Genomic DNA, 14,919 nt, shown 5'->3' with positions numbered 1-14,919 from the left:
GCTTACCAGCATTCAAGCAATGAGTAGAAGTACAATTGATTAGTGACGCCGTTACGGCGATTGGGGAAAGTGTGGGGTATACAAGTGAATTTCTGAGACCGGGCATGGCACCCAAGACAACGACGGGAGGTACTGCGCCACATCCAGCGTAGCGAGAAAGGTCTGTGTGAGATGGAAAGGGTTTCTACCTTATCGTCCACCCTCTTCGAACTAATGCACCGCGCGGTAATCGACGCTCCGGTCTTGACTTCCTCTCACTCGCGCTTGACGAGCTGAACAGCATTCGTCCCCGTCTGGACGGACGCTCTGCGCCGTGGTGGGGGGCGTGACTTTTTCTTTGCCGAGGGCTGCGCCATAGGCGTTTCATCATACATCCCTTGAGATTGGAGAGCATCCAGGGCTTTTTGAAGGTCCTGAATTTGGATCCGGTAAAGAATATGTCAGTACTGATCTCAGAAGACACATCGCTCAACGTCGATGTCACTCACAAACAGCGCATCCTGAGCTTGAGTGAATCTCTGTGGCTCGATTTCACGCCAGTGTCGGATACACGACCTTGTTGGGATCATGCGTCGCGTCACCTTCTGAACAGCTCCCCATTCTCGTGCTTCGGGACAGCGCTGCACAAATTTGACGCTTGCCTCGAGCTTGTTCAAGTAGCTCTTGCAGCGCATGACCAGTGGCAACATTTCCTCTGCTGGACGCCAGCGAAGCCGATCCGCGAGATGTCTCCCCAGGACGCTGTTTTGGTTGAGCACTAGAGCGACAGCGGCACTGATATCCTCGGCCTCTGCTTCGAGGTATCGGCTGCCGTCTTCGGCGCTTCGTAATGCCCAGAAGACCTTTTGGCTCACCTGAGCAAAGCTCATGAATCTAATGACGTTGTTGTTCTTCTGCTTGGCAAACGTCCTCCGGTGATGATCGCCGAGCGCTGCGTAGTAGCCTGCGACCGCAAAACTGGTTCGACGGACAGACCAATCTGGGGGCGTGGCCCCGAATACTTCGAGAGCGATAGAGGTAGCGAGGCCAGCATACCATGTTTCGTGTGACCGGGGAGGGACGCTATATCGAATCCCGGAAGGGCTGCTCATGTCCAACTGTTTCTCCATGAAGTCCACCAACTTCGAGGCGGCGAGAGCGAAGTCGATATCCCCTATTTCAAGGCTCTTCTTGCGTGGGATCGAGGACCTGATGATCGCACGAGCGTGCTGACGAGTCTCTTCCCACTCTTCACTCAGCGTCATATGTAAAAGATCGACATCTGCTGGCGAGGCGCCTTTGAGTAATCCAAAAGGTAAAGGTGGCCGGTTCACAGAAGGTAGCCTGTCACTACCGCGGGCTAGATGGGCGTCTACCTGCCTTTCTTCCGTATCGGACGCCTCTTCGCCGCTCTCTTGCGCATCAGATCCATCCAACTCGTCCTCCTCATCAGTCTTCTCACTTTTAACACTTGTACTTGCTGACTGAGGTGCAGAGCCTTGCGATGATGCAGGCCATGTAAGGTGACGCCGATTCTCTGCCTGAACGGCTTGCTGAACAGAGCTTTCGGCTGGCGGTGGAGTCGGTACGGCAGCAGACTCACGTACGACTCTCGACGCCAGAAAAGGGTTGATGGCGGCCTGTGCAGCCTGTGTCAGACGAGCATTTTCCTCAGCCAAGAAGAGCGGGGGCTCAGTGCTTGCTGGAGGCGCCCTTTGGCCGACTGCAGCTGTTGTGCGTGACGAGAGTGGCGTCGCGTTTGATCCTGATGCTTGCAGGGCTCCATTACTTGGTGAAGGTGGTATAGCGGCATTCCCATTGGGACGCCTTCGAGGCGGCTGCTGCCTCGTAGACCGAGCCTGTGGCGGCGGTGGTGCGTCGCTTGCTTGCGAAGGTCGGGGTGGGAGTGACGCTGGCGGTAGGGGAAGAGATGTGCTTGCTATTGCTTGTGGAGAGGTAGCTGATGGCGCAGCCGATTGGGCAGGCCAGCGCTTCCGACTGGCGGCGCTCCCAGCAAAGGTCGGCAAGGGTGGTGTCTGAAGTCTTGAGTCTCTGAATCGTCGCTGGTCACCTGACCCTAAGTCCGTGCCGCTGGAGGTCGAGTCATCGCCAACGGGTAGACGACTGCTGCGTCGTGAGTGCGGGGACATCTGCCACGGTGCGGCAGCGTCCGAGTCTTCATCATCACCATCAGACTGTGCGCTGGAATCGTCTACAATGACGAAAGAGTCTCTGCGCGATGTACTACGTGCGCTATTAGCACCTGCATTTCCCTCTCCTCCGCTCTCCCTTCCTCCCTGACGTGCAGATGGCGAGCGAGACTTTTGAGCAGGGTCATTCTTGGGTCTGACATACAGCTCCCGCAAGCCATAAGGCAGAGGAAAGCCCATCTGTACAGCAGCTTGTATCTTTTTGCCAGCTCTTGCGTTGAGGGCCGAAGCGTTGCGTCCTGCCAGGGCTCTTGAGACCGTCCCATGTGTACCGTGCTCCCCCAGAATTTCTTCGAAGACTGCCATCCTTTCGGCGACCGTGTATGCGGATTTCGGCTTCTTCTCCACAGTCTTGCGAAGCCTGTCCCACAGTATAGCATCAGCTTTTGCATCCCACCTTCTGTTGGAAGAAGATATAGCTGTAGGCTGGAGGGGAGCCCATGCATCTCCTGAAGGTTGAGTATTGTCGACTTGGACAGAAGCAGAGGCAGAAGGTCCGGCGGAGGAACCATTCGACCCTGTCGGCGTGTTGTTTGCCGCGATGGCAGCATTTCTACCGACAGGCACTGACTTGCTTGTGCTTTTTCTCTTTCGTGGTGCAGGTCTTCTGAGAGAGTCGTCACCGGCGGAAGTAGCTGAATCGCTCACAAAGCCCGACCCATTGGCGGATGCCTTCCTCTTTCCACCGCTCTTGGCCTTCTTGGGCTTGGCATGCGCATATAGCGTCTGGTTCTCGGACAAGGAAGGCCAGAAGTTCTGCTCAATCTCCCACAGCTCATCTCCATCTTTGACTTGAAGGATGATCTGGTCGCTAGTACAGTCGAGTCTTTCGGCGGCTGCGCTGATGATCATTCCAAAGTCGCTGGCGAAGAGCATCACTTTGCGCTCCTCGCCGTTCGACTGGCGGCAGACCAGGCGGAGGTTCATCGTCGGCGAGGCGGCAAGTACGACTTCGCCAGCACTCTTGCGCGTGCTCTGACCCAGCCAAGGGTGTCGCTAAGAGCGTCGTAGAAGAATCGATGTCAAAAGCGAACAGGGGTAGGACAAAGCTTGTGATGGTACGAAGGACGTCCGACGGGAAGAGGAAGTACGGAAAATGTGCCCACTTCCGTTCCCATCACTTCAAACTCCGCCCACCATGCAATTGGAAGTCAAGCAACAACCTCGACGGGTCGGGAGCAGCGAGGGACTTCGGGGATGATTTGCATTACAGATGGAGCGCAGTAGAGTCTCTTTAGGCATGTGTACATACAACTTATCGCAAAAACAATAGTCTAATCTCACTTCACTTAGCCTCACCTCACCCCGAGCGGCTCTATGTGGGCCGGGAAAGATCTGACATCTCCACATTCTCAGCAGCACCTGCAGTCAAGCTGCCCCGAATTGCAGAACGGGCCGAGCTCCGACGCTCGGGTTCTGGTCGGGAATTTGCACCACTGGAAGTGGGCAAAAGTCCATTGCCTGCCTCTAGGGCGGGAGCAGGCATGGGCGATGTCGAGTGTTGACTGCGAGTGCCTGCCCGTAAGATCGAGGGTGATCTTGGGGGCTCAGCGGAAGTTCCGCTCAGCACCGAGCCGCTTCGTAGCCTCCTGTCCACGCCTCGTTGATGACGTCGCAGGATGGTGCTGTTCCGTGTCAGTTCAGCTTCCTCCAGTCCCTCGTCCTCTTCCTGGACAACGTCAGCTGCAGGTCCGTGGAGCGACGTGCCGTCCTCTGGCTCCTTTGATGCACCTCTGCCTCGCCTGCTTCCCCCCACACGACTGAGACTGCCCTTCTTGCTCTGCTTGCGGCCGACAAGGTCCTTGATAGTCCGTCGGCGCTCCTCCTCCAGTACCTCAGCCTGCAGTGCTTTTTGCATTGTCACGGCGCGGCTTTGCGTTTCAGCAGAATAGACACTGGCGTTGCCGCTGACATTGCGCCTACGCGGGTCAGAACTGACGGTGAGGTTGCGACGAGGACCGATGCTGGTCATAGAGGCCATTGAAGCGCTGGGCGGCATGTGATCTTGGTTGTGAGGTTGCTCACGAGTGTTGTCAGGGTCGGGAGCCCAGTGCGTTCGGTTGCCTTGTTGCTGTTGAGCCAGGGCTGGCTCGCCATTATAGTTAGTATCATGTACAGCGCTTGCTGAGCCTTGCTGAGTGCGATTGAATTCAGCATCGAGCTGCAGACGAATACTCGCCGGAGGTGAACGATGACTGCGCGCACTGATGTTGGAAGAATGGCGTACGAGCCTTCCTGGACTTAGGAGACCACCGTCCTGGCTAGCCTCGCTGATGCTGGCTTTCCGTTGAGCCTTCAAAGCCCTTTCGTAGTCTTCCCGAGCCTTCCTTGACAAACCCGCAGCCGGGTCTGAAACAGCCTCTACAGTCTCCTCTTCATGCGTCTCGAGATGCTTGGCGAGGTGAGAACTGAGAATGATCTCCTCGTTGCCTTCGATCTGACCCAGACGCGAGACGTCCGTGACTGCATCCTCATCAGGGCCGCCGAATGTCCCCTGCTCGTCTTCGTCGTCCTCTTTCCACTCTCCAATGATTCCGTCACCACCGTCAGATGAAACGAGAGCAACGCCATGCCACTCTACTGTGTCGCAGAGGTTCAAGGGCAGCAGTGGATCCCTAGGCAGCCAAAGGAAGTTGTGAATCTCACAGGCATAAAAGGGATTGTTGTACCTTGCCGAGTTATCGGGGGTGTCATCCCAGGCGACCTTCGCGTGCGGACGCACGAGGGGAGCCTCGTCCTCGGAGTTCCAGTCTTCATCTTGCGTCTCTTGGTCCGCTTCCTCCGGCGTCGAAGGTCGCGGATGCTGAGCCTTCTCATTATTGTATGACAGTGGGTCATTGCCCCTGTCTTCGCCATATGCTGGAGCAGAGTCAGCATACGCCGAGGGCTGGTTCCTGCGAGGGGTGCTAGAGTAGTCGGTAGCCGAGGCTTTCATCGTCTTGCGTCGCCGGACCGAGTGTTGGTGTACAATGCTCATGTTGGACTCCTCGCCGTCCTCGTTGCGATCTCCCTCTAGCATCTGACGGTCAAAGTGGACAGGTGCATGATTTGAAAGAGCTTCGAAGCCAGAGAGGAACGGAGCGGATTCATCATTGGCAATGCTCTTGCCGCTGCGAGATCGAGACATGGTCGTAGTTCCCGCCTTGACGGAAGCTTTCCGATCGACAACATCGCAGTCTTGCATCACCTGTTTGCCACTCTGGGCCCTACCTTCTACAGTCTTGCTGTTTTGGTCCGACTTGAGCTCGTGCTCCTGGTTGTCTCGCACAGCTTCAGCCTTGAGCGCCTTGTCCACGCCTAGAGAGAGCTTTGCGACCGTCGCAATATGCTTTCCGTCATTTTGGGCCTTCTTCGCCACTGCAAAAGGTGCTCTGAGAACCAAGTTGGCACCTGCAAGGGCAGGATGATGCACGGGGTTGCCTTCAGCTGCTCTCTGAGCGATGTAGCTCGGCTTGTCGGCACCGTTGGCATGAAAGGTATCATGCACTTTCTGCCACGTAGTCATGATTTTCGAGTTCGTCGGCGGTGGCGCGAAGTTTATCGGGTAGCGACCGGAAGCTCGAGCGTCTCCAGGTGCCCCTTGCTGGTGCATGTATCTCTTCCCGCTCTCAACATCCTCCGATGAAGGTGGAGGGTGTTCGTATTCCTCAGCCGCGTGAGGAGGAGAAGAAGTAGGCATGATCCCACAAATTGCATTTGCTTCGTCGTCCTCGATCGCTCTGCATTGACTCTTCCAGAGCTGCGTACCCACAACCTTGAACAGAACGGTGATGGGAATGAGCACAGCAGTGAGGGCAATGTAAGCCTTCTCCTGGTTGGTCACCGAAAAGAAGATCAAAGCCACCACTTGCGCAATCATCAGACCATCTGACGAGTACCGCAAGATGCGGACGAAGTAGACTACACCGTCCTTTTCCATGAATCTTCTGTAGTAGACGAAGGCGAAACTCCTCTTGAAGACGACCATAGCAAAGAAGACGTAGACGAGGCCGAAAGGGATAACGAGAGGATTGAGGATCGTAAAGACGAAGAGAATCGTCATGATGAGCGTGTGGAAGGGCAGCCAATAGTAGCGGTTGAAGTTCCTTGGCAGAGTCTTGAGTGCACGAGAGCGGGGAGTCGAGGCCTTGTTGGCTCCAGTAAAGTGGACGATGAGGGGAACCATGAAGCCTACCAGCTCGAATCCGGAATGCAGAGCAAGCGCCAAAATGAAGTAACTGACGAAGAACGGAGCAGCGGTGGGGAAAGCAAAGGCCACGTTGGTGAGGATTTGGTTCGAGCCGGGAGCGGAGATGATCTGCTGGATGATGGCTTCCACCGTTGTAACACCGACTGTAGAAAGGGGGGGAAGAGGCTGATCAGCGACGGCTGCTCGAGCGAAGCAGCTCCGGTGATAGAGACTTACTGCAAAAGAAGATCAGGACGTTGCACACTAGGAATTTCCAATATCGGCAAAGACAGCGATCGTAAAGCGCAGACCACGTCATGAAGCCTTGCCCGCGTCTGGAAATCTGAAATGTGATTTCGGGCACTGTCATAGTCGCCAGAGAAACCAGCAGGGATGGCAGAGTGACGGAGACGAAGCTCTCCAATTGCGGATTGGAGGCGAAGGCTGCCCTCAGAGGCGGGAAGACGGTCGTCAAGCTCTTGACACTGAAGAGCGCAGTGGAGACGATTGATAACGGAATCACCCATAAAATGGTGAAAGCCCAGAAGAAGGCATTGACTGTGAACCCCCTGATCAAGCTGCCTGTGAAGGAGGTGGACATGAGACGGTCCCAGTCGATGTCCTTGACTTCGGGAGCCATCTTGACCTTCATCACGAGCTGGGAGTTCAGCTCCCTCCATACCATACGAGCCTGTCTTGGATCTCTGAATGTGACAAAGGCTGTGCTTGTAGGCTCGTAATCGGTAGGAGGACGTGCCTTCATCTCTGCGATCAGTGCCGTCAGGAGATTGAGCTTCGCGAGAAGATAGTCGATAGTAGGTACTCGTTGTCCGCGAAACAGGACGGACAGTCGAGTAACCGGCTGGTAAGGGTCAAGAAGGCGTCGCGGCACGTCGGCCAATGCCTCCCATACCGAATTCAACTGGCTGTTCTCGTCTAGTAGGCCATTTGTGGACTGACTGTATGGGCTACCGCCATCTTTGCAGAACTTCGCCAGCCGCAGAGCAAGCTCATCGAGCGGAGTGTGGTGGTCAGAGGTGGGCGCTACGTCGTCCGACGACTCATCCTTTGACCTTTTGTTCTTTTCAAAGAAGGAAGAGACCAGACTCTTGCGCCGAGTTCGATCGTCGTGGGTCCCATTCTTGCCGTTCCTCTTCCGCCTTTGCTGTTGTGACACCTTCTCAAGGACGGACTGCGCTAGCTTGATATGGGCAGCTTCGATTTGTTGAAGGATATCGGCTCGCCTGTTAAGCATGGCGCTCAATTCGCCCATCTTCCTCACCAAGATGACGCACTGAACCGGTGACGGCAGAGATTCCGTTGGACTAGCGGTCCTGGACGAGCCACCACCAGCTTTCGCATTGCCTTCGACGTAGTTGTCGATGGTTTGTTCTTCGAGATCGCCAACGACCCTCCTGATGGTGGTCTCTGGATTCTCAACATCTGTCTCCCTTCTGACCTGGGTACCCTGAGGTGCAGCTACTTGGTTCTCTGTCTTCTCGCCATCAGGCCGCAAATATTCTTCGAAGTAGCGTCTGATATTTCCCTCGCCTCTGAGCGATGCAGGAACGTTTGTGACCAACAGCGTCCGTTGCCGCCAGCCCTTGCTGCTGTCTTCGAGATCTGATATTTGCAGTCCCTGTGCTTCCCTCAATGGTCTGCCAAACCGGTCCTCGTGAAGAGCTTCAGTCTTCGCCGCTTGGCTGCGTTGTAGCTCTCTTTGTGCGAGGACTGCCCTCCGATCATCGTAAAGGCCCAGCACCAACCGTCTCCTGATCTTCAAGCTGCCTTTGCCTATCCACCACAGAGTGTAGAACCATGTGAAGGTAATATACCACAGAGCACAAAGCTGGATCCATAATAGCCTACGACCTTGCTCGTTGGGAAGCTTGGGACAGTCCGAGTCAGTCGTTTCGGTGCAGGTCGGATCTGGATAGGTGACCAGATAAGAGATACTAGCCCGAGACATGTCGATTGTGGACACACCTCGAGAATAGATGAAGTCGATGGCGAGGAGTATAGGTGCGGCGGTGACGGTCTGCAGGAACGTCCACCAGAACATCCCTCGTAGGAAGCGGACATAGACAACATTGTCCATGCCGCAATGTGTAGCGTAGAACCAATCGTCCAGCTTCAGAGCTTGCCAAGCCCATCCGAGCGGCCACCTTGACAATGGAGGCGACGGTGTTCTGAGGTCGAAAGGTTTGGCACATCGGTCAGATGAGGCGAGCTACGGAAACAGACATCACTGCCGCGTCTCGGACTCACCTTGCGTGAAAGGTTCTTGCATGGTATAGGTGTCCCATCTCCCAGTCCTCCTGCGTGCCTATCCGACTGGCATCCGAATGACCTTTGCCAGAAGGCTCTGCCTCTCGACTGCTGTTCTGCCAGAATTTGACCATACTACGACGTGGCAAACGCTTCATCTGCCTCAGTGTCTCGTAGCCCAGAAGACATGCGCCACCAACACCGCCCATGATGGCCACGGTTGTGGCCAGGCCCGAGAATTCCGTGTTGAAGTTGCGGTCAGCATAGTCTGCAAGGAGGAGTCGGAAGAAGGTGCCACAAATGGTCGCAGAGGAAAGATTTGGCATCAGCAAAGGCTTCGTATACTCTACATGGAGAGAGTGCCTGCTCACCAGTCATGATAAGATTGAGTGGCCGCCCTTCCGAGAGAAGGTGCTATCGGACGGCTGGGTCAGCCAGGTAAGGCGGAGGCCGGGTGGCAAGCTCCTTTGGCGATATGTTCAGGCCTTTGTATTTCGACAAAGACGAGTTGCAGACTTCAGTACCGAGATCTCTGGCAAGGGCGACCAAGCAGGACTCGCAGTACTGAGAGGGGGTTGCTTGGTGACTAATCAGACGGTAGGAAGCTCAGACTAGCAGGACGCCATCTAGGTTGGGATCTGGAGAAATTTACCGCTTGCAAGGTGTAGTAAGAGGCTCAGAGCAGAGGGAGTGGATCAGATGCCCAGGATCAGTACGAGAATATGGGAGCGGATGGTAGATGTGATCGAGATGGACCCTTTGGCCTGGTCCCCTGTTGTTCACGTAGCTCCGCAAACCAACGCCTCTTCTCGGCCACTGCCCCTTTCCGCTTCCGCGGACCTATTCCTTTCCGATCGTCACATCGCGTCGCTCGGCAAGACTTCATTCACTATGCAATCAAACATACGGTCTTGACCTGGATCGTCTACCTATGTAACAGCCAGATTGTGTGTGTGGCTGATGTGCGAAGCATTGCAGGGCAGCCTTTCATGTATCGGCTTGATCTGCAAGTCAAATCTTTCTTTCGTAGTCTTCTAAAGCTCATCAAGGGCGACTGCCTCTGCATCGCTTGGCTAAGCCACTTGTACTTTTCTTGGCCTTGGAGTGGCCGTGCCTCGTGATGCAGCATGATGGTTTATGCCCTGGAGACGTGCAAGTGGTGGGAGCCGCATGTGGTACAGTGCTGCTGCTGCTGCTGCCCTCGGCTGCAGGATGTGATGGCACTTGCATTCTGGTGTCACCGCACCCCAGGCTTCTGTGCATGTGCGTCTGGGCGCGTACCTCAGTGCCAGTGACCTCTGCCTGCCTATCACGCTGCCCCCTGGGAGCGCGTTCCTCCTCTTGGTGGGGTTCGGCAATCAAGGCGCGGCCCGAGGCGCAGAGGCGGAGAGTAATGCGACAATTAGCCATGCTCGGCCTTCTCCCCCGAGTCGAAGCTGCTTACTGCGTCCGGAGCTTATACTGCGAGACTTCCTTGTATCTCAGGAGGCTAACCATCCTGTCTCTTCTAACACACTTATTATACCTTTGACGGCTACGACAGAGCGAGCGTGCCAGGCCGACTCTTCCCACCCCACATATCCCTCACAAGTGTCGCTGCTTAGCTCCAAGCATTCTTCCTGGGCTCAGCTCAGCCTCATTGCGCCGAGGCAACGACGCCCGTGCCTGGCCCTCAAAAGCCGCCATTGACGCCTGCATCACATCGACGATCTTGGCCGGTACACGACGTCGTGAGCGCGCAATCGACTCTACCCGTCGCCTCTGCTCCGTCTCTTGGCTCAGCATCCGAGGTCGGGGACTCTTCGCAGCCTTCTTCCCTTCCTGGCTTGTCTAGCCTAATGAAAAACGTCTTCTCATGAGCTCGGAGCAGTGGGAGAGTAACCGCGAATGGCATGGGGCTGGCCCTTCTCCGCACACGACAGCAACTCCATATGATGCAGTCGGCCAACACCAGGGCCCCTTTGCTGCTGAGCAACCAGAGCTGAGATGGCAAGGAGAGCCACCGGACCACTCCGGCCAGACCCGTCAGCAAGACTACGGCAATGCACCTGGCCCTCAGGGCAGTGTCAATGCAGCAGGGACATCATCGCATGATTGGGCCATCCCTGCATTACCTACGAGAACCCACAGTGGAAGCACCTCGTGGCCACCTGCGCTCACCCCAAGTGGGTCCTCTTCACTACATCGTCCCTCTGACTCTACGGGGACAAGCAATGAAATCGACTTCGGCACAGTGCAAGATTCCAATGCATGGTTCGGTGACTCGCCCTTACTAGGAACCGACATTCCTTCTTACCATGGCCTACCAGTACCCTTTCCTCCACACGACTCGTCTGCGACCGGACTACTGCAATTCCTAGGGTCTGGCGACAAAGTGGTCAGCGGCCACGCGGTTGGCAATCCAATTTCTGGAAACCTTGAGACAAGCCTGAATAGCGCCATACCCTATACTTCCGAAACCTTACTTTTGGGCTCGGACTTCCCGTCCGATCTCGAGGGCACTGCCTCCTCTGGTCTGCTGACCTCGGAACAGCTGTGGGGAGATGCCAGCCCATCTGTGCTCCATCAGAACACTTTACCAGCGCAGCAAGAAGGAGAGATTTACGGGCAATTACCCGCATCGCATACAGCATCCTTTCCGGGACCTTGGCTCCCTCCTTCCGGCCTCTCCCCGCTGAGTCATGAGATTTCGGCCGTTGCAGGCGTCGCCCAACATACTCCTTTCAACCGGACTGATCTTTCCTCTGTTGGATTCGATCGGGAACGGACCTCTCATTGGGCAGAGGAAGCCAAGCATTTCTCTCCGGATGTACAACAGCAGCCTCCACGGTCCGCGACCACCGACTCTAAGCGCCCGAGTAACGCCCGAATGTCTAGCTCTGGCTGTAGCGAATGCCAGAAGCATGCTTTGGTCTGTGACATACAGGAAAAGACAGCTGAACGACGTACGCAAGAGGGTCTTGGATCTGAAAAAGGGTCTTTGAAGTGCTCACATTGCGAGCAGCAAGGTCAGGAGTGTACAGTGGAGAAGAAGCCCGTTATTGCCAAGAAGCATGGCAGACCCAGCCGTACAGGGAGGAGGATTGAGCAGGCAAGGCAAGTATCTTCTGTCGTGGCCCAGTGCAGGTGCATCTGTCTTACCTTCCAATCTTGCTCTATTTCCTCACACTGTCCAGGTTGATGCACGGCTCCGTCAAATCTCATGGAGCCGTCCCTGACCCAGCCTCTATGCCAAACGATCCTGGCCAGTCTGCCATGAGCTTCCCTGGTTTAGACAGTCTTCAACGCAGCACTTCTCGTCTGCCGGCCTCTGTCATCAGCGGAGCCGTGTCGTTGCGTTTGCTTACATGCTTCTTCGCCACAGCTCACATTCAAATGCCTATAGTCGACTTTGCCAGTTTTAGCAGTCGGTACAATCTGGCAAAAGGTGACGCTCGCATTATGAGTATCATGCTCAACGGTGGAGACGAGGAGCAGGACATTCCCTCCATGTCGATCGTCATACCCGGTCTTAAAGGAGACCGATGGCCCGATACTGGGGACTCTACCATCTCTACACCGGGCACTAGTGAGACCCTGATTGCTGTGATGCAGGCTTGGGCTGCTCATTACACGGACATGCCGATTGCATTCGGGTCCGAAGCAGAGAAGCTTGGCATCACAGGAGACGGCCGGGGAAAGGGAACCCTCGCAGGCAGGAGCGGAGACCGCAAGAGTCCGGCCGATGACGCGGGGAGCGATAAGGAAGCGACTATCACGGGCTCCTTTGCTGCCACTTCTGGCGGCAGCTATGCTCACCTTCCTCCATCGAAGAGGCCCAAGCGCAAGCAGGGAGTCGCTTGTGACACATGTCGTCTACGTCGAGTCAGGTGCGATCTCATGGAGCGGAAGGACGGGATGCCTTGCTCCCGTTGCCAGGACAAGAAGATTGTGTGTACAGACGACTACATCCAGACAAAGCGCCGTAAGAGCGAAGCAAAGAATCGAAAGGAGAAGGAGAGACTCCGGAGAAGTATCGGTGGCTCTAGTAGTTTCAGTGGAGCCGCGAGCGACACAGGAAGCAGCTCTGCAGGGGCAGCAAGCTCTGACAGTGTACACTACTACAACAGCGGTCTGTCCATGGCGGACCAGTTGGGAGACAATCCTGACCCACTGGCATGGACAGAAGTTCCTGCCACTCCAGAGATATTAGCTGGTTCCGCCAAGTTCCCTTCCCTTGTGCCGCTCGGCCAAGCCAGACAGGCGTTCTGCCACGACCTCCTCACCCGTGCTGTCGTCATGGTCCACAAGCATCAGCTCCTGTACCGACCTTCGGTGGAAGCTGTACAGGCATTGGTGCTCCTAGTACAACTCTTCTACTTGGTCGATCCTGCCTTTGCATCGGAGATGACGACGTCCGCTGCTAGTCACATGAGGAAGCTAGGTCTGCAGAGCGTTGACGAGATCGACGAGACTGATCAGCGGGCTGTGACCAATCTCTTCAACTTGATGCAGCTCAAGAGGGTTTGGTGCTCCAGCTGGACTGGTGATGCCATCGCTACTTGCGTCTATCGTCGCTTGCCCAACTTCAAGGAGGAGAAGGCCATCACTATCAGGAGCAGCGCGGGTGGCGGGCAGGCCGGAAGCAGCCAATCAGGAGTCAATGCTGGTGACCGAGGTGCCAGGCCACCGTCGCCTATGCCGTCAGCGGTGGCAGCCGACGGATCAAAGGGTCCCGGCGCCGGTATCGGAGTTCCTTCCTCTACCGCTCGAGCCAAGATACCTGAGCTCACTCCTGAGATGGGTCTCTCCTTCTCGGTCATGGCGATGATGCAGATCGGTGTCCTTGCTCGCTTCGTGACCAAGCACGTAGACGGCATTGCTGGCCCAACACTTCTTCCTCCTCAAGAGCGATTCCCGATGCTGCCCACCTCTTCCGACAACAAGAAGCTCTCGAAAGCTTGTCATGCAGTCTGGAAGAGTAACGAGGCCCTTATTGCTTTCTTCGATCGATGCACTCTCAAGAGTTGGAGGCAGATGGAAGCCCTCAAGATCTTCCAACCCAAGAGTTGGATCGCAGCCGTCAAGATCACGTCCGCCATGATCATACTCAGTGTCTATCGTATCCTCGGAGAACGTCATCGCCTCAATGCCGACTATCTGAGTGCGGTCAGTCGAGCGCACGGAGCTCACGTCATCTCGTCAGAGGACGCGCATCAGTCACGTCAACTCAAGGAGTTGTTCCAGCATTCGAGCCAGAAAGCCCTCCTTTCTTGTCGTCGAGTGGCGCGGCTGGTTGAAAAGATCCTCCAGAAGCCCTCATTGACTTTCCAGACGGGCGGAATCTTCCAGCGACAGATCTTTGCCATTGCTCAGTTCCTGGCACGTACAGAGCTGGAGAAGTCTGCCTCGATGGGAATGGGAGCCGACGGCGCCGCTGGAAGCTCCTCCGCCGTAGCACGCGGTCTGAAGACGGCGGAAGCATCGCCCCCGCCACCTAGCAAGGCCCACGTCGATCCCCGCTCCCTTTCGATGCACGCTACAGGAACCTTTATCCCGGTCGTACAGCCAGAACCCTACAATCCATCCCCCTCGGACTTGTACGACCTAGCGCTGGACTTTGATGCGCCCTTGCCGGTCTTTGATGCTGAGGCAAGAAGGCGGGAGGTCTCTGCATGCACCCAGGCACTCGATCAGCTGGGCTTTGCTTGGCCTATGGAAGAAGAGTTGGAAAGCGTGAATAATATTGTGCGAGGAGGTGGGACTGGGAGGCGGTTCGGTCATGCTTTGGCGTGAGGAAAATATCAAAATTGCGCGTAGATTCACTATCTCCTTTCGAATAATATCTTATTCGCCTCGACATTTCTGGTTGCTCGTCTTGCCCTATCGCAAGCGCAATCGTGGGGTTACGACCCAAATATAGACTGCCTCGTCCGCTGGGCTCTTCGACGCCTTTCCGCGTCTGCGCCCCGTTCCGCCGGCTCGCTGCCCACCGGCCACCTCATTCACGTTGGACCTGAAGTAGCGCTTTAGTTGCAGCAGCACTTCTCACCATTACTTCCATCATCTCCTTCTGCCCTCTACCACCCTGTACTGCCTGCCTCAGCTGCTACTGCACCCACTGCTGCTCCTCAAACGCTAAATATCTCGAAGCAAACCAGACTGCAGATTCCCCCGCCCGTTCCGGCTCCTTTGTTCTTTCTCTCGTACCCATGAGCCAGTGAACATCTCACCACAAGTTGCCTATCGCGGCGCATCTCTATACCCCAAGTCCCTGCCTCATACCCCTTCTTGGCACCTACTGCTGTACACTGT

At 55.8% G+C, this 14,919-nt stretch overlaps 3 protein-coding genes across 3 annotated transcripts; 1 reads left to right on the top strand and 2 right to left on the bottom strand.

The window, feature by feature from the left end:
* Nucleotides 1-22: 22 nt before the first annotated feature.
* Nucleotides 23-3,255, bottom strand: BCV69DRAFT_284753 (hypothetical protein). Its single transcript, XM_025493161.1, has 2 exons — nt 489-3,255; nt 23-413 (listed from the first exon to the last, which is right to left on the bottom strand). Exons 1-2 carry the CDS (start codon nt 3,114-3,116, stop codon nt 255-257), a joined length of 2,787 nt encoding a protein of 928 aa, XP_025345929.1. The 5' UTR covers nt 3,117-3,255; the 3' UTR covers nt 23-254.
* A 121-nt stretch (nt 3,256-3,376) lies between these two features.
* On the bottom strand, nt 3,377-9,175 carry BCV69DRAFT_62337 (hypothetical protein). The gene is made up of 4 exons (XM_025495405.1): nt 8,997-9,175; nt 8,626-8,893; nt 6,595-8,546; nt 3,377-6,521 (listed from the first exon to the last, which is right to left on the bottom strand). Exons 1-4 carry the CDS (start codon nt 9,001-9,003, stop codon nt 3,505-3,507), a joined length of 5,244 nt encoding a protein of 1,747 aa, XP_025345928.1. The 5' UTR covers nt 9,004-9,175; the 3' UTR covers nt 3,377-3,504.
* Nucleotides 9,176-10,076: 901 nt separating this feature from the next.
* On the top strand, nt 10,077-14,536 carry BCV69DRAFT_314331 (hypothetical protein). The gene is made up of 2 exons (XM_025495106.1): nt 10,077-11,721; nt 11,802-14,536. The coding sequence occupies exons 1-2, from the start codon at nt 10,481-10,483 to the stop codon at nt 14,398-14,400; spliced, it is 3,840 nt and encodes a 1,279-aa protein (XP_025345927.1). The 5' UTR covers nt 10,077-10,480; the 3' UTR covers nt 14,401-14,536.
* Nucleotides 14,537-14,919: the final 383 nt, after the last annotated feature.

Source organism: Pseudomicrostroma glucosiphilum, assembly GCF_003144135.1.
Source record: "Pseudomicrostroma glucosiphilum strain MCA 4718 unplaced genomic scaffold BCV69scaffold_14, whole genome shotgun sequence".
Lineage (NCBI taxonomy): Eukaryota > Fungi > Basidiomycota > Exobasidiomycetes > Microstromatales > Microstromataceae > Microstroma > Microstroma glucosiphilum.
This window is presented reverse-complemented; position numbering and strand designations above follow the sequence as displayed.

Excerpts from the sequence above, each read along its gene's own strand:
- BCV69DRAFT_284753 (XM_025493161.1), bottom strand. The coding sequence starts at position 3,116 with ATGAACCTCCGCCTGGTCTGCCGCCAGTCGAACGGCGAGGAGCGCAAA. Across the intron at positions 414-488 it reads AAGCTCAGGATGCGCTGTTT|GACCTTCAAAAAGCCCTGGA; the intron begins GTGAGTGACATC and ends ATCCAAATTCAG.
- BCV69DRAFT_314331 (XM_025495106.1), top strand. The coding sequence starts at position 10,481 with ATGAGCTCGGAGCAGTGGGAGAGTAACCGCGAATGGCATGGGGCTGGC. Across the intron at positions 11,722-11,801 it reads AGGAGGATTGAGCAGGCAAG|GTTGATGCACGGCTCCGTCA; the intron begins GCAAGTATCTTC and ends CACACTGTCCAG.
- BCV69DRAFT_62337 (XM_025495405.1), bottom strand. Across the intron at positions 8,547-8,625 it reads GCAAGAACCTTTCACGCAAG|AACACCGTCGCCTCCATTGT; the intron begins GTGAGTCCGAGA and ends TTTCGACCTCAG. Across the intron at positions 6,522-6,594 it reads CGTCCTGATCTTCTTTTGCA|TCGGTGTTACAACGGTGGAA; the intron begins GTAAGTCTCTAT and ends CCCTTTCTACAG.